General features: G+C 43.9%; 1 protein-coding gene across 3 annotated transcripts in view; it reads right to left on the minus strand.

The window, feature by feature from the left end:
- Nucleotides 1-18,909, minus strand: part of PHKA2 (phosphorylase kinase regulatory subunit alpha 2) — a 46,529-nt gene continuing 27,620 nt past the window's right edge. Inside the window, exons 21-32 of one of the 3 annotated variants that reach the window (XM_065628309.1) lie at nt 17,680-17,813; nt 15,997-16,153; nt 14,449-14,528; nt 14,122-14,200; nt 13,867-13,996; nt 12,113-12,214; nt 11,359-11,477; nt 8,357-8,404; nt 6,302-6,469; nt 3,668-3,721; nt 1,451-1,651; nt 1-929 (exon numbers count right to left, since the gene is read on the minus strand). In XM_065628309.1, coding sequence (XP_065484381.1) covers nt 756-929; nt 1,451-1,651; nt 3,668-3,721; nt 6,302-6,469; nt 8,357-8,404; nt 11,359-11,477; nt 12,113-12,214; nt 13,867-13,996; nt 14,122-14,200; nt 14,449-14,528; nt 15,997-16,153; nt 17,680-17,813 — 1,446 coding nt within the window. In that variant the 3' untranslated portion in view covers nt 1-755. The remainder of the gene's footprint in view (nt 930-1,450; nt 1,652-3,667; nt 3,722-6,301; nt 6,470-8,356; nt 8,405-11,358; nt 11,478-12,112; nt 12,215-13,866; nt 13,997-14,121; nt 14,201-14,448; nt 14,529-15,996; nt 16,154-17,679; nt 17,814-18,909) is intronic. The other 2 variants (XM_065628319.1, XM_065628328.1) reach the window with 2 other exon arrangements.

The raw sequence follows: 18,909 nt of genomic DNA on the forward strand, positions 1-18,909 counted from the left end.
TTTGCTCCATTCAGAGGAATGGATTACAGGCATAGAACTGTCTGTCACCTTGGAGAAGCTGGAGTCTTGAAATTTTGCCTCAAAAGCCTTGGGGATGCAGGGAAGGAAGCGATTTTGTTCAGATTAAAGAGAGGTGCAGCTTCCCAAGAGAGGCCATCCTCTCAAATTAGTGGATACTGTAAGACACTTGTCTCTACTGGCGTTAGCCCTGCACTGACTAGGTGCAAATGAGATGAGAATCAGGATAAACGTGTATTAGAGATATCACCTGGTTATTTCAAGTTATTCCTGCTCCTCTAATTTGCATTTCCCTGGATGTTTCACACTGTGCATTAGTGATTCACAATGATGTACATTTGCACAAAGCAGGAGAAAAATTAATGAATTCCATCACTTCCCTTATATGGGAGACTTTATGGCTGAGATATAGCTCACTCGTTTTATTATGCCTTTTGATCTCCACAGAGATCTCTTTTCCCCTTGGCAGAACTGTATAATTCTTGCTAATTTAATATGAATTACATTTACGCACTTCGGGCAGAATAAGCCTCATTATTTGTTATTTCTCGTGCGCTCTCTTAAAACCAGGCCAAATTCCTGGCCCCCCACAGGTAGGCGTGCATGTAACATGACAACTAGTGTAACAGGCTGAGGTAGTGCATGGCGCACACACATGCAGCAACTAAACCAGAGGTTCATGGCAGGGAAATGGGTAGAAAGGGCTTCTGAGCCTTCACTCCCGCACAAGGCATCACTTATTGCATCGCACAGCCTGTGCTAGGCAGGAAATCGTGTAAATAAATAATTATGGCTTTTGTTAGGTATGTCATGGTGCCATAAGCCCCACTTGGAGCACTGTCATAAAAAAAGTGGCAAATTCCTGTAGCTACATCTTTCTCCAAGATGCTACCAGTAGCTCCAAATGATTTCTGAAAAGACACAAGCAAAGAAGTAGGGAAAGTCAGGCATGCATGCTTATTTATTGGAAAAAACCCACCACATTATGATTTTGCATATATGCTGAATACTGAAAGCAATTCTCCCTTCCCTCATGAAAACCTTAATCAGGATTATTATAGGACCCAAATGACTTACTTGGATCAGTGTAAGTAAATGATGAACATATCACTTCACACATTTTTGTCCTTTGGGGGAGGCAGGTGGAGTTACTCAAATACTGGTAATTGTAATTCCTTGGTAAAGCAAAACTTCACTTCAATCTACCCACTTAGTTCAGAGCTTGTTAGCTGCTACAATTTTATTCCCTTTAAATCTTGCACAATTCTTAAATTAGTTTCCCAAATATATTTCCAGAAGACACTTAAGCAATTTGGTCTGTCTTTGTAGCGGAATTAACAAGGATAAGATCAAGCTCATCGCACGTATTAAAAAAGGAGCAGGGGACAATTTTCAAACGTGGAGGCTTCCCACCGCTGCCCTTTGAACTCACCAGCTCCTGCAGAAACAGGTCGTTGGCCATGTGCACGATTCGATCCACATGGATGATGCCCCCGATGCTGTTCACCTCGATATCAGACAGGAAGGTGAGAACGAGAATCGCTTCCACCAAGAGCTGCCTGTACTCAGGCTGGGGTACGTGGTTCAGCACCGACTCCACGTGCACAGCAAACTTGATTTCGCACGGGGTCATCTGGCAAGTCGGAGTGGAAAAGGAAAGAAAAAAACCTGACAAATCCAAAAGACTAGTTCCCCGCATTCTGCAAGTACTTAAACATATGCTCCTCTCTGCACGTGGGGGCAGACCGACTGAAGCGAACAAAATGTTTGCGCGGCTTTAGCACTTCAAGAAACTTTTTGTGTTGCTAGGCCCTGATCCTGCAAACAGTTACGCAACTTCCAGAAGGCTGCTCCAGCCCTGCAACCCATCACACACACGGTTTAGCTGCATACAGGACTGCTGGTGCCTGGCTGGCAAATTAACTCTTCGCTCCTCACACTGCAGTCTCGTGCACTCTGCCTTGTAAGTATCTTTCTGGCATCGCAGGTTAGTTGCAAAGCCAAAATTGCTTTTGAGTTTTAAAAATAACCACAGGCTTAGAGGGAATGCTGTTCCACACAGAGATATAGCCATATTGTTCGTAGAGCAGCCTAATTTGCACCGGCATAGCTCTGCGGGTGTTACATGAAAGGCTGCTGCCTTAGGAGGTTTGTGCTTATTTCATTTGATTCCTTTAAACAGCAAAATTAGATACTGTCTAGGTCTGACAGGCTAAAAATATAAGCCTATTTATCTACACAATAGGAATAAATAAAGCTCCTCATTCTGAAAAAAAGGTTTAAATTTGGCAGAAAATTCCAGCTCCTCTCTTCAACTGTTACCACCGTCCCTCAAAGGAGAAGGAACCCAGAGACAAATCTGAGGGAAACAGACAGGAAAACAGTCTCAGGCACACACGCACTTCTCTTGTGTTGATGGATTACTGTTCACAAGAGTTTGTTTTATAGATATGAATTCAAAACTTGCCAAAGCACCTAAAGACAGAGGAGCAATCCAACTAAGGGGAAAAAAAAGTAAGGAAAGGTTATGGATTTAAAAATCAAAGCTTTGGTTAGAAACAATCATCCTTAATTGCTATTTACTTTCGAGACTGAGATGCCAAAATACACTGGCTACTGGTAGAATCATAGAATCATTTCGGCTGGAAGAGACCCTCAGGATCATCGAGTCCAACCATAACCAAATCTAACTCTAGCACTAAACCATGTTCCTAAGAACCTCGTCTAAACGCCTTTTAAACCCCTCCAGGGATGGTGACTCTACCACTTCCCTGGGCAGCTTGTTCCAATGTCTGACAACCCCTTCTGTGAAGAAGTTTTTCCTAATATCCAATCTGAACCTCCCCTGGTGCAACTTGAGGCCATTTCCTCTTGTCCTAGCATTTGCTCGTTGGGAGAAGAGACCAACCCGCTCCATGCTACAACCTCCTTTCAGGCAGTTGCAGACAGCGATCAGGTCTCCCCTCAGCCTCCTTTTCTCCAGGCTGAACAGCCCCAGTTCCCTCAGCCGCTCCTCATCAGACTTGTGCTCCAGACCCCTCACCAGCTTCGTTGCCCTTCTCTGAACTCTCTCCAGCACCTCAATGTCTTTCCTGTAGTGAGGGGCCCAAAACTGAACACAGGATTTGAGGTGGGGCCTCACCAGGGCTGAGTACAGGGGACCATCACTTCCCTAGTCCTGCTGGCCACACTATTCCTGATACAAGCCAGGATGCTGTTGGCCTTCTTGGCCACCTGGGCACACTGTTGGCTCATGTTCAGCATATTCAGCTCATATTCAGCAGCATATTAAAAAAACTAAGTGGCAAGCAATGTGTCTGCTTCATTCCAACACGGCTGCGCGGTCACCTCCCCCTGCCCGAGGGGCGGCCATCGGGCACCCTCTGCCAAGCGCTGCCCGTGGGGTCAGTGCAGGCGTGTGGAGGGCGGGCTCGGTAAAGGGAAAATCTGCAGAAAGCTGCTCCCAGGCCTGCCTGGCAGGAACTCATCCGCACGGCCCTGGGGACACCGGCAGAAGTGCTGGAGGGAAGGTCCAGATCTTCTAACCTCCTTAAAACCGAGGATCTGCAACAGCAGCCCCACTACGTCTTACACTGTCAAACCAAACATTCAGTCATGGGGCTATGAAACCGTTGGCATTTTACTGTACCTCTCTGGTGGTTGAAGAAGGAAGGACATACCCGTCAATGGACAGACCATGGCACTGAAACAACAACATTTTGGCAATGAACAGAAATTCAGTTCTTCCAAGTGAATCTAAGTGTTCTCTGATACCAGCCAGTGTGTAGCAACCCTCAGTTAAAAACAAACAAAACCACCGAACACAAAAATCCACAAAAAACCCCAAACAACAACAATAAAACCTATTAAAAAGATTATGTCACCTTTGCTGACGAAGTTATTATGTAACCTGGCAAATGTTAGAATAGCCTGACATGACACTCGGGGAGCGTGCCGGGCTCCAGCCCGGCTACCGATGGGAAGGAAAGCGCTTAGAGAGCCACTACAGCAAGAGGCACACAAAGGAGGAAAACAAATCAATGAGAACGTTCTCTAGGAAAGGATGTAGAAATAAAAGAAAATGCAAAAGCACAACAACAGACCACAAAAGTGAGAACGTTTAGTTTTCATTTTTGCTAAAACAACATTGACTGAAGTGTTTCATATCCAGGGCACCACAACTCAAAGATGTCAACATGTTGTGGTGTTTGGACACGGGCCACCAACAGTGGGGGAGAGGTGGCGTTAGAAATATCAAGTGGTATATAAGAAAAGAGTGACAAAACCTAAATGGTGAGAAGTCAGGGAAGGAATGACACTTCTGGGTACCCAAGATACAAAAACACACAAAGGAGTGAGCTTTTTTATGAATAGTCCAAAGAGAGTTTAAGAATGAAATATTGAAGACAACTTAAATAAGCACAATTGATTTTAATAGCCAGAAAACCATTCTAATAGTCCCAGCTATGACGTTAGGTGAGGACAGAAGTGACGCTCACTCTATTGAAAGGTCCTGTTAGTAAATAGCCACGAGGTCATATGTGACTCATCTTGGCCGACGTCAACACTAACAGCTTCAGCATAAGTGATTTTAGAAGGACAATCAACCTCAACCTGGGCTGGTGATGCACATTTTTCCCAACTGTGCAGGCATGAACAGCTCAGTGTTGCAAGGTGCTGTGTGCTGGCTTCCATCCAGCAAAGCAGAAGAACAGGTGCATAATCACTTTGAAATTAGTAAAAATTCATAATTCCCCTCTCCTCCTTCCTGGAGAGCTGCTTCAACACATTTCCAGTCCCCTGATCTCCAAGGTGCTGGCACGGACTTACTTTTCACTTTAAAAAAAAACCAAAGCAAAACAGAACAACAAAACGTTAAGAATGCCATACAGCTCAGAAGAGCCAGCAAGAGATCTCAAGACATTTTGGAAGAGTCAGTGCTGTTTCCTACTTAATCCCTCGCAGCCTTTCTGACCTGGAGCACACGAACCGCACCACATCGCAGTGCTCCTCAGCAGCACTCACCACAACTTGCATTAGGCTGTGGGCGAGGCAAAACAGACAGTGCTGGAACAGAACCATTCAGACAAAATTCAGCACCGACAGTTTCAGAGAAAAATACTCTTTCAAACAAATGCATGAACTTGTGTTAATCACAGAACCATGGGATCATTTTGGTTAGAAAAGACCTTTAAGATCACCAAGTCCAACCACTAACCTCGCACTGCCAAGTCCACTACTAAACCATGTCCCGAAGAGCCTCACCTACATGTCTTTTAAACACCTCCAGGGATGGTGACTCCACCACTTCCCTGGGCAGCCTGTTCCAATGCCTGACAACCCTTTCTGTGAAGAAGTTTTTCGTCATATCCAACCTAAACCTCTCCTGGCACAACTTGAGGCCATTTCCTCTTGTGCTATCACTTGCTACTTGGGAGAAGAAACCAACACCCTCCACGCTACAAGCTCCTTTCAGGCAGTTGCAGACAGCGATCAGGTCTCCCCTCAGCCTCCTTTTCTCCAGGCTGAACAGCCCCAGTTCCCTCAGCCGCTCCTCATCAGACTTGTGTTCCAGATGCTTCACCAACCTCGTCACCCTTCTCTGAACTCTCTCCAGCACCTCAATGTCTTTCCTGTAGTGAGGGGCCCAAAACTGAACACAGTATCCAGATGCAGCATCACCAGTGCTGAGTACAGTGGCACAATCAGTTCTCTAGTCCTGCTGGCCACACTATTCCTGATACAAGCCAGGATGCTGTTGGCCTTTTTGGCCACCTGGGCACACTGCTGGCTCATGTTCAGCTGGCTGTCAATCAACACCCCCAAATCCCTTTCTCCCAGGCAGCTTTCCAGCCACTCTTCCCTGAGCCTGTAGCGCTGCCTGGGGTTGTTGTGACTCAAGCACAGGACCTGGCACTTGGCCTTGTTGAACCTCACACAATTGGCCTCAGCCCAATGATCTGGCTGGTCCAGTTCCCTCTGTAGAGTCTTCCTATCCTCCAGCAGATCAACACTCCCACCCAACTTGGTGTTGTCTGCAAACTTACTGAGGGTGCACTCAATACCCTTGTCCAGAACATTGATAAAAATACTAAGAAGAACTGGCCTTTTTTTTTTTTCGCAAGAGACACGCTACTACTAATGACTCCAGTTTCCACCAGTCTTCCAACTGAAGAGCAACTTCACCTCCCAGCAACACACCACCTCTGGACCTCCACGTCCCCAAGTTACCATACAGCTTGACAGCTTGCTTGCTTCCTGCCCTCCACAGCCATCAACTTACCTTCTGAAGGATTTTCCACACTTTCTCATAAAAGCCAACAGGAACTCTGTTAATAGCACCATCAAGCCTCCTTCTGCGTAGCCACTGCCCTTTTCGGTCACCCCAGCTTGTGTTTCCACTGGAGCCAGCAGGAGAAGTTCTAGTGGGAGATGATGGAGTACTGCCCCTCTGAAAGAAACATCAAAGCCTTGGTTAGTCGCTTTCTACCACCCTTCGTGCTACTCCTGGTGAATACATCATTCTGTTACAAAGCTATCTCAGAATCAGGGAAAAATACAGGCCATGATGTCATACAAGATGACTGAGCAAGACTGATCCCCTTCTCTTCCATTCACAACAAGCTTCGCTTGTCCAGTACTTCAACCACTTCTCAACAAAACAGACAAGCAGTTCAACAAGGCCTGACCCAGTAAACTTCCTTGCTTGGTTCAACACGGGGCATGACGACTTTAACAAGTATGAGTTGGATGCCAGGTCACTGTCACTGGTGTGCAAGACTTGCAGGATAGGTCTGACTCAAACTTCGGGCTCCATGTTGTAAGAGAACCAAAGGGTCCATGAATCCAGCAAGACAAGCCATCCATGCAAAAAGCTCCATTAAATTAAGTAGATTAAAAATTGACTTAATGTGACCATGTAATCATCATGCCCGCCTCTCTGTAAGTATGAGTCTTGTTTCCTTTGTTGTCACAATTGCTCTATTTTTTTACTCTACCAGACTTGGAGACTAAATTAGACAGCAAATCATCTTCAAAGCTGTGGCACTATCACCAAATTCTTGTTCCCATTTCCACACATGCAGTCTGCCTACTCTTTGCACTCCCTGAGCCAGTGCTCTTCTGCTTCCTCCTTCCTTTTTGCACACCTATTACTTTCAGCCCAGAAAAGACTCCACTGACAGCTCCATCTCAAATCCCACCATCTCTGAGTAAGGAACTGCCTGAGGAAAGTACTGGGGGCGGTGAGAAATAAGAACGAAAGTTGTACATTTGCAAAGGATAGGCTCACTGACTCTACACAGCCAAGCTCTGCAAAAGGGCCGACAAATGCAACCAAAGTCCATATTGACTCCTGTTGGTGTCAGTGAGGCATAGGTGGCATTCCCTGGATGGCGTGATGGATGCCATTCCCGAGACAGACAGAACCCTGCACCCTGTTGGACAGAGGAAGGGGATGCAGGAGGTCAGCGGGAGGGTGGGTGCCAAAGCGGAGAAATCCATCTGCACACAATAATTAATCTGGCTACTCAGGTGGTTCAGGGAAGCAAAGATCTCATGGAACAATTCTGTGCACTTGAATCGAACACCCAGTTGAAGCCTGCCTTTCTGCACAGGTATGTGGGAAGAGACAGGCAAAAGCGAGCTGGCAGCTGTCAAGCCAGGCCACAGGGCCAGTGGCGCTCTGCAGTTGTGTACTGAGGACATGGGGAAGGCGTGCCATTGACAGCGAGTCTGTGACCACAAATCACAACCGCCACTTCAAAGTGCACGCGTAGCTGCAAACCTTCATCTCTTCATGACAGATTTGGAGCCTCAGACTTACTTTAAATTGCTCATGTTTCTGTTGGTAAAATATTTAAACAATTATCTTAACAGTGAGAGCTTAAGAAGAGCTACAGTTCTTTGCCCTGAATGAAGATGACTGCCTGAGGAGATACCCAGGCCCATAAACCCGCTGTCTCAAGAACCTGAAGCTATTCTGGGTTCATTACCGTCCAGAGACTGCCAGCATTTATCAACACTATACTACTTTTAAGTACTGATGGCACCTGTAACATAATCCACCATCAAGTAGCTAAATCTGCTATAGTGTTTTATCTGCTAGAAATGCTTAAGCTTCAGAAGAACTAAGTGGATCTAAAGGTGAGACTCCACTACTATTAAAAGATTACCAATGACAATTGGTTCCCAGTGAAGATGAACAAGACAAAGAGGTAGGGCTTGAAAACAAGTTTTTACACGGGAGAAGCCACAAGAGGTGTCTAGAGCCAAGACCTTGCACACACACACAGACACAGGGTGAAGAGCAGGTGCAGAGCTGCAGACGGTGTTTTACCATGGAAGTGAACATGCTGCTGGACATGGAGTGGCCCTCACGAAAGAACTACAAAACAAAAACAGACACCAACGCATCAGACAGACAGCCATGACGGAACAGGACGCAAACAAGGTTAAGTAACCCATCCGTGCAAAGACAAGAAACATGGAATAAGCTCAGGTACCCCAGCAAAAAGCACGGCAGCCCCTGGCCTCCTGCAGTGCTGCACTTCAGCTGATGTTGAGGCAGCTGCTGCCGATGCCCAGCGTCGCCAAGAGGCATATCCCACCATGCCAGGAGCCTGCTTGGTTGTGGTGGAGCCACAAGCTGCCCACGCCATCCACTGAGCTCCAAGCATGGCCAACACAAACCGCCACAGTTTTAAGTCGCATGCAAAACTTTCCCCGTGGCTCAGGGGTGGGAAAAAAAAAAACCCAACAAAACAAGCTCCCCACTTCCATTCCCCATTCGTTGCAATGTCAGCAGCTTCTCTTTGCAGGAGTAGGCCATCTTGCTGCAGAAGGTCTGAGGGCTGCCAACTGGGTGGGCAGCGCTAAACAAAGAGCTGCAAGGCACAATTTTTGCTGAAATGTGGATGCAGCACCTCAGGCTTGCAGCACTTTTCTGTAACTGTCCATACCGCCTATTTAAGTATTAATGGTTCAGACCCAGGCAAAGGCTTGTTGTTCAGACTCCAGAAACAATTGCATCAAACGAGAGAGCTACAGCCACTCAACACCTGAGGTCTGGTGCAAGGAGATATTAGCACAAGTACTTGAAATGTTTCTTGTAACACAAAATTGATTCCCCCCCACTAAAATGACATTAAATTAATGAATTTTTCAGAGAATGCAGTGAGATGTGGCTGGAAGCAGCATGAGTGGAAAGATGGGGGGAACAAAAATAAAACCAGTCAAGTCTTCCTCTGTGCCAAAATACCAGCTTTCCATCTAATGCAAAAGCAATGCAGGAAATACCTTTCTCACCTCAACAAACCACCAAGTGTTTCAGCTCAGGTCGACCTCTGTAACTTAAAACAAAATCGTGCTGCCACCTAGTGCCTAGTCCCTCTTCCTTTCTGGAAAGGTCCAGAAGTCAGACACCCACCACAGGACTGCAAGCCCTGCTCTGGCCGAACCCCCAGATCATAGAATCATTCCAGTTGGAAGAGAACCTCAAAATCGAGTCCAACCACAAACTAACTCTAGCACTAAACCATGTTCCTAAGAACCCCATCTAAACACCTTTTAAACACCTCCAGGGATGGTGACTCCACCACTTCCCTGGGCAGCCTGTTCCAATGCCTGACAACCCTTTCTGTGAAGAAGTTTTTCCTACTATCCAGTCTAAACCTCCCCTGGCACAACTTGAGGCCATTTCCTCTTGTCCTACCACTTGCTACTTGGGAGAAGAGACCAACCCCCTCCATGCTACAACCTCCTTTCAGGTGGTTGCAGACAGCGATCAGGTCTCCCCTCAGCCTCCTTTTCTCCAGGCTGAACAGCCCCAGTTCCCTCAGCCGCTCCTCATCAGACTTGTGCTCCAGGCCCCTCACCAGCTCCCTTGCCCTTCTCTGAACTCTCTCCAGCACCTCAGTGTCTTTCCTGTAGTGAGGGGCCCAAACACTTCAGAGCTGGCGGGAGGCAGCTGGCAGCACCTTCACAGCAACTGCTGTACCACAAGGCTTGGCCACAATGACGCTCAGGCAGCGGCACAGCTCAAACGTGGTGACCAGGTCTCATGAGACAAGACTCCACATGTTTCACTGGCGCCTTCGCTTCTCTGCCTTATTGTGTCCCATGAAGGACCATTAACTGATCTTTATTGTCACCATCGAACGATCCATGTTAAGGCCACGCAGAAATGCCACTCCTTTCTGAAGCAGCAAATCTGTTTCATACAGTCAAAGGAAAACATCACATACTTCCTCAGAAACTTATAGAAACAGCCTCTTGTTCACCTTGCTTGTTAAGAGGGTCTTTAAAAAATAGGTTTCTAATATAAAATCATAGAATGGTTTGCACTGGAAGGGACCTTTAAGGACCATGCCATGGGCAGGGACACCTTCCACTAGACCAGGTTGCTCAGAGCCCCATCCAACCTATCCTTGAATGTTTCCAGGGACGAGGCACCTACCACCTCTCTGGGCAACCTGTGCCAGTGCCTCACTTCCTTCATAGTGAAGAATTTCTCCCTTATGTCTACTCTAAATCTACGCTCTTTCAGTTGGAAACTGTTGTCCCTTGTCCTGTCACTACAGGCCTTGGCAAAAAGCACGTCTCCATCTTTCTTTCTAAACCCCCTCTATATGTTGAAAGGCTGCAACAAGGTCTCCCTGGAGCCTTCTCTTCTCCAGGCTGAATAATCCAGGCTGAAAAATACAGAACCTTTCTTATAAAGGTATTTAGTTGACCACTACCTTCCCATTTATCTAACCACCCGTCACATGCATTCAGAATATTTTGGTTGTGTTTTCTGTGATCTCTCTCCATATACTCAGCTGCTGTGTAATTTAAAGTACTGAACTTACATATATACACATATATATACACATGTATATATACATATACACACATTCTAACAGCAATCATCCTCTATTCCTGAAGAAACAAAACAAGAAGATTAGAAACCAAGATTTCTTTTCCAAGTGTATCTTTTCCAAAAGGCATGTGGAACACTTTAGCAACTTGGGCAGAGTACAAGAATGAAAACTGTTCGCATGAAAGCTTCACTTTGTACATCTGACTTATCCTTAGCTAAAGATTATGAAAGAGCTGTTTTAAAGTTGATGCCATGAATGCATTAGTTTGTTCAAGTTCTTCTATATTCAGCATGTGAAACAAGAACAAAAAAGTAAGTTTATTTTTGGAGGAAACATCCCCTTACTGCCTTCTATTTAGTGATCAGCTTTAAACCAAAGGATCTTTGAAAACTTCCATCATTTACCAAGCATAAAACCTCACATAACACAGTTCCAGAACAGCTGCCTTTTCTGATGAGCATTGCCAGAAAACCCTTACCTGCTTCATCTCACTCTTCAGTTTAGTAATACCACTTCTTTCTGTTTTGGTTGCTCCAGAATGCCCCATTTCATGAATAGAAATCGCAGGGCTAGATGAAGAAGAATCTACAGCTCGCACTAAAGGAAGCAAAGGGACATTTTTACAATTCTAGAGGTAGAAAACCAGATGAAATTGTATCTAGAAGTTAAACACATATCCCTTTGGAAGTATAAAATGCTCTTGGTGACAGCGTCCTTTCAAATCATATCAATAGTTCAAATATGATTGCATCAAGTAAGGAGCCTAGATCCATACTTGGATATCGGGGACTGATTTTCCAAGACACTGAGCAATTATAGCTTTAAAAGATGTAAGAGTTGCAATGAGTCTGTGAGGGCCTAAGAATGAACCCAGGAGACAGCTGATGTGCCAGTTGGGAATATCTGGGCATCACAGACCTGGTCCCTGAAGGCAGGTTAGGTGTGACCTTTTTATGGTTTACATTCTGATCACATAAAATTTCTTCATTTCAAAAGTTTTCCTTCGTGTAATTGAAAACATGATACGATCTTATTTCGGTGCAGGACAGCTTCCATTATATTTGTTTTGTTTATTCCACAGCAGACACACACATGTATTGGCTACCCATGATTAACACATTACCTATACCTCTATTTTACATGCCGAGAGTCGATTCCTATTTATAAGACAATCTAACTTTATATTTGTAGTTCTTATTTAATATATACAGATACCCAAGTGGACAACTTACAGCTTCTTTCCACTCCAAACTCTTTTCCACTGAGAATATGGTGTAGGAGATTTTTCATATCAAAGGGGCTTAGATTCATCAAACTCTCTGAAGCTTCTTCACCTAGTTAAAAAAAAAAAGACAAACTCATTATAGGTGGCTTTATAGCTAGTTTTCCTAAGTAAACCGTTGATGAATGAAGTTCAGTCACATTGATGTTTGTGGCTAACCCTTCCTTTAAAAAAATTAATATGTAGAGTCACGTTTCAAAGAAAATACATTGCAGGACTAAACAACAAACACTGCATGGAAATAACACTGTATGCATTAGTGATTATTATGCTGCAGCTTGTGTGAAATCTCACCGAAGCTGATGATGAGAAAGCAGTTGCTCCTTTGTAGAGCAAGATGACTTAGAAAGGCATTGCAGCCATCTCCCAATAGCAGATGACATATAGATCCAAATTACAGAGCCAGAGTTATTCCTTAAAGAAATGCATGCATGTAGAAGGCTTGTGTTTTATTTGATTAAGGATCGTGCTAGTAAGTGAGAGGAAAAGCACATACATATACATGAGCACACGTGTGCACAGACAGCTCTCCCATTAGAGAACACGGACAAGGCAGCAGCGAAGCGGAGGGCAGTGTACAAAGCAGCTGGTGTTTAAAGCTAAGGAACAGCAAGAGGGACCCCAGGAAAGAACAGGCTTTGCACTGTGAACAAAGCTGCTTCTGCTACTCAGCTACAGGCTTGGGGGAAACTGGGCTTTCTGTACAGTCTTCATACAGAAACAGAATTATCCCACAAAATTACTTGGCTGCTTTTGTCACCTTCTCGTAAGTTAGAAACCTGCCACCCCCCAGTGGCAGCCAGCCACTCAAGACAGCGAGCAGCAGCCTCCAAAGCAGGTTCCACCTGACCAGCTACCAGGGACCTCCTCTTCACTCCACCAGGGTGTGCCAGGGCATTAGAAACGGTAATGAGAGCTGAGCCACAAAAATATGGCCCAGATCACGCTCCTATGTGACAGCACTTGACTATATATTTGTCACATTAACTTGATTACTTTTTGTGATGACTCCTTAGACTTCTGACTCCTTTCAAGGGGGAAAATTCCTCAGTGATTTTTCAGATCTCTCTTCAGTCATGATTTCTCTCTAGCTTCACTTTTCCAAAATGAGTTTTAAGATATTTTTGCCTTGCACCACTTGTTTTTTATTTACTTCTTGGGTTTTTGTAGGCCTTATGCAATATCTTGGGAGCCTGTAAGGATTTGATTTTACTGATGTCCTGGCAAAATAACATATCACTAGCTAAAATCTAAACAGCAAATATTTTTCAACTAAGCACATTCAAGGGCAGAAGGCTTATACATAAAAGGAAGAAGATCAGAAGTTATTTGAATAAAAACTACCAGAACTATGAATTAAGGCTCAAATATTCAGAAGACATCTAGGGTCCTCATTCTCATTGACATTAGTAGCACTGGGTCTCTAAATAGACACACGTGGAATTTGATGACCTGGACCTCAACCATCTACTGAAAGTCAGGGGACTTAAGTATTTAATATCCACCTCAGTTTGAATAACACGGGGATGGGGTGACAGGAATCTTTCATTAAGCCAAAAAGAGAAGCTATTTTCAAAGTTCGTAAGTGCCCATGCTCCATGAAGAAGTTAACAAAAGGATTTAACACATATAAATGATAAATCAACCACTGAGGTAAAGCATAAAAAAATGCCATAAGTGCCCTTATGATAAAATTGCTCTTACCTGAGCATTTCAGACTTCGAGCCAGTTCAGTGGCCATCACCTGAATTATCAGACCAATGCGGAGCCTAAGCATTTCCACAAAAAGACTGGGCTGTGACCGGACGTACATTGCCAAGTACATAATTATTTCCTGTAAGGACAAATCCATAAGGGCACCCATTCAGAGAAGGTCCTCTTGGCCTTCCCAGTCACAGAGCAAACACTGATGCTGCACTGGGCACAGCTAGAAGAACCCTTCTTACACATGCTGCTTACCTGTGTCAGGACTGCAATACTGATGTCTTGGCCACTGGCTTCATAAATAAGATCTGTCAGCTCCTCAGGTGGCAGTGGGCTGCAAGAAGGCAAAGCACAGTGAGCAGTGACTCTGGCAGCTGCTATTAACCTCATCAACAAGCACTGGAACCAAGTCACCCAGAAACATCTTTGCACCACAAAGGTGCCCACGATTCTGACTGGGTGGCTGCAATCCCTTCTGTATGCAAGGAGTAAGTTTTAAAACGAGATAACAGCAGCAGAACGGTACTGGCAGGAAGATGAAGGGCAGGCTGCTTCTGTAACTACGGCAGAGCTCCAACTTACGTGGTGATGATCTTCTCACGGGGTTCTGGTGGCAGGCCCACCGTAAGTTGCTTGTGGTGCGACAGAAGGTCCGTGCATGCCTATCACAATAGGACAGAAAACAAGAGACCTTGCTTTGAGTCATGTGGAAGTGATACAGTCCCTAATTCTCCAAAATGAAGCATTTCTTTAGCAATTTTTAAGTGCATTTCTGTTAATTGTCAGACATGTAGATCCAGCAGAATACTGTTAACTAGTTGCCAAAGACTCCCTGAGGTCAACAGGGCTACGAGAGTCTGCCCAGGCTGAAAGCCTGCTTCCCTGCACAGTGAAATCAGCAGCATAATGATTAGGGACTCCAGTGGGGCTGGCAGATCAATAAAGGACTTTATCCTTTATCATAAGATAAACCTTTGTTCTTTATTTAAGACAGAAAAGAACATTTTAATCAATGAAAAGCCTCGCAGTATAAGCTAAAAAAAGTCCTGTGTACTAATATATCTCTTAAAGCAAACACCAAACATATTGCATCGTATTCCTGAATTAGACACCCTGATACATTCTGAAATAGGTGCTTCCCCCAATACCACTGTGTTTACTCTTCTCTATCAACCTCCTTTAAAAGTGGGTGTTCAGTTTACCTGTTTTAGCATCCTGAATCAAATTCCTCTGATTTTGAAGAGTATATTTTCCCTCCCTAAATGTGGAACAAAACAGACCACCTCTACTCTTTTCCTCCCAAATTCTTTGTGTCTTTTGGATTTAATACACATGGCTGTCTGTGAACACGTCTGTACTGCTGTCCATCATGTCTTCAGGATGGAAGGTGTTATATGCTTAATGAAGTACCATGCAGGGCTATTATCACAAATTGCTCCCCACAGATATGATTGTGACTAAAACAGGGCACCCTAGGTGTGACAATCAAAGCTTTGAAAATGGCCAGAAATTAGAGAAAGAGCTCTTCAGAAATATGCAGGGATAAGTACAAAATTAAACAAATATTTTATAGTACTTGAGAGGAAACACTTGTAATGTTCAAAATCAAATCTGTGCTCTTACAGTGGATCTTTCTTGTTACCATTTAATAGCCCCAAATATTTTAAAGCTTCTGAACATCCACATTCATGCACAAGGCCGACTGTCTGCCCAATGGGATGGAAATCGGCAGAACATGGTTTTGCATCATGGCTAGCACCTTGACATACTGGTGCTCCAGAAGCGTTCATGCCATCACAATAGCAACAGACAATTACCAATGACAACTACAGCTTTCAAATCACATAATTAAGCTTCTCTGTTTAACAGAGATGAAATGAAGCCTTCAGAATCATTTGCAGTGTGACATTCCCAGTCCATGCCAACACTAGCACAGTTTGCAGTACAGATGAAAGGTAAAGATGTCATAATAAGATTTTAGATCAGAAAAGCAACCAGTGTTTACTGAAAAATGCTGCACTATGTATGTTGTGAAGACTAGAAGAAGGGCAAGCACAAGCCCCACCAAACTGGTAGTCTCACCTCTGTTTCCCGGCAGGAAACTGAACCAGTATTATTTCTATTTCATACCTCAGCCAGGACTTCCACTCTCTTTTTGAGTATACCAGAAATATAACGGATTAAGCCCCACTCCTGATTGAGGCCTGCCTCTCTGTAGAGCTCGTTGAGCAGGCAATGAACAGTGACGCCGTACTGCCCATCCAGCTCTGTGTCCCAGTCAGCGCCTCTGCCGGAAAAGACACCGAAGGTTAATTGTCATCAGATAAAATGCTACACTGCTTAACCTTACCACACAACATTTTGATCGCATTGCTCATTTTGGTGACAGAATTAAGTAGTACACGGGACATGTGGGCCTTCACCAGAGATTGGTTATATGGGGACAAAACCCTCTTGGTACCAGGAACATTTATATTTACTTGAGCATTCACTTAGCCACGAGACTGTGACTTCAAAGTAACTACCCAAAGGATTTCCCACCAGACTTTGAAGTGAGCATGCATGCAGACAGTTTGCTGGAGGAACACTCCACATGGTGCTTTTTCAGAGCAGAATTCAGCAATGTCTTTGGTACTGCTGAAGACTGCACCCAATTTTCAGATGCCTCAGGGGACTCAAAGTTTTTTGCCTTGCCTCTTTCTTAGCTATTAACTAAGCTTCCATGCTGCTTATGCTGTTACTGAAAAAGCAAAGGAAATTTCTGTTCCTCTCCTGGTTTTGAAATACACTGCATTATGGCTTTTCTTTGTTAATGTTTTGAAGGGTCACAGAATGACCTTGCAACACCTGCTGGAAACACAGAGTCCACCAGAAGTCCACCTGCCTGCCCAACAGAGACTCCTACAGTGAAACAAGTCCAGAATGGAAAATTAAGTGTTACATGTAGTTAAACAACAAAATGATTTTTTTTTCAGGATTTCCTTTGCTCTTTAAGAGAGGCTGCTAAATATTTTGCTTGGGAAATCAAGACGACCAAAGAAGAGGTCCTCACAGGAGAAAGACTAAACAAAAAGACAATCTCTGTAGCAGTAAGGAAGACCATCTGTGATTAACACATGCTTGTCTTTGCACCCAAAGCTAACTTCCTGACAGGTTCCGGCAGTATTATCCTGCACAGGAAGAAAAAAACCACCAATAAATGCATTCAAGAGGATGATTTTGTTGGTTTGTATTTGCATTTTATTCCCATCAAACCTATTTAAATAGCAGCTGTTTACTAATGCAAGCAGCTGGGGTTAGACAGTTAAGACTGTTTCCAATAATGTTTTGAAGAGCACTGAGTTTCAGGTGGTGGTGCCCTTAAACATGCAGAGGGATTAGAGGAAAAATAGTGACTACTCATTAAAATCACATTTTACTTCCAATCAGAAAATGACAAGATGAAGTTCCCCTTCGCTTCCCTTCTGCGTATAAAATTCACACCAAATCTTTGTGAACTTAATATGGGTGCAACAAAGATAAGAAGGTGAGTTCTCATTCATGGAAGGAATTTGTGCATTTCATTTGTGAGCCTTAGAGCCTGTACGTATTCACGACTGTGTGCCAATCAACTCTAAAATCTGCACAAGCATTTTTTTGCATCCAAATTATTTATGTAATCAAGCTAACTGCAAAGATGCTTGCTAAAGCACAAAATATTTTAACCTCTCCCCTCAAAACACAACCCTGAACAGTGGAAAGCTTTTGCACAAGCATAATAAGATAGTTGCAACCAAACTTAAAGATGCTGAAGTTTATACTCAGACAACTCACTTCAGTATATGCAAGATATATAAGATATCTGCTTGATCATGGAGCGTTGGACATTCCTTCAGCTGCTCAACAAGCTTCCTGCAATCCAAATCACCGTGAGCATCTTTAGGTAAATGCAAAACATTTTCACGGTCCTGAAAACAAAGATGAATGAAAAAAATCAAATAAATGATCTTGAAAAACGTAGCAGATCAAATTCAAACTGTAACTTCCCACTGAACAATACAACAGACTTGCACCATAACTCTAAACTTGAAATGCAGACACATCATATAGTTCTTGCTAGACTACTACAGACATCACATGGAGACTAATCCCGGGAAACACAACATTCAGAATAGAACCTTGTCTCTAGTTTTGGTTCAATCAATAAGAAAAGCTTTTTTTTGGACAAAACAAATATTTTGTCATGAAGGAAACCAAACTATTTGCATGCTTTCCCTGTCATTTGCTGCTACTTGTAAAGAGAAAAGCAGGAGGATACTACCTTTTTTTTAGTTGAAATAATTTAGAGCTTTTTGAGTTCCATGTCCAACCTACATATATGTGGTGCTTTATGAATGTAGATGTTGCCATCATAAATCTTCCAAGCTTATGAAACTAACACGTTAACTAATCAGATGTTGCAATCCTGTGATGAGTTCTTGGATGAAGAGATTTGTTTAATTAGCTATTCAGCAACTTATATTGTCCTAAAATACCATTTCTACAAACAGAGCCTGTAGAGCAGAATCCTTCAGGAGGCTGGATACAACCTCCCGTAACCATTCTCAGGACCTGGTCACAGGCAAGACAAAACAAGTGCCCAGCACAACCCCACATTCATGCCTTGTGGTGGGATTTGGCTGGTGCCTTGAGGACACCTGTCCTTTCACACACTCCTCTCCTGCCCAGACATTACTGTACATGGCATTTCTTGGAGATCATCTCTAAAGACTGTGAACATCCCATCCTTCCCTTTGTGTGTTCAGTTAGAACTAAAGATGATGACCTAACCTTAGGCCTTTAAAAATAAGCACCTATCATATTATTGTCTGTTTTGCGCACATAATTAAAAATTTTCTACTTGATAATGTCTATTTAACCAAAAAAACCATCACCCAGCCAAAAAATAAATTCCAAACCAAGGGAGTAGCTATCCGGTGCCTTGGGAGGAATGGCTTGTCTGTGAAGGAAAATGAGAACTAGCACAGGATTTGGCTGGGAAACACAGAAAAGGTTACAATATTG

Source organism: Caloenas nicobarica, chromosome 1 (genome assembly GCF_036013445.1).
Source record: "Caloenas nicobarica isolate bCalNic1 chromosome 1, bCalNic1.hap1, whole genome shotgun sequence".
Taxonomy (NCBI): domain Eukaryota; kingdom Metazoa; phylum Chordata; class Aves; order Columbiformes; family Columbidae; genus Caloenas; species Caloenas nicobarica.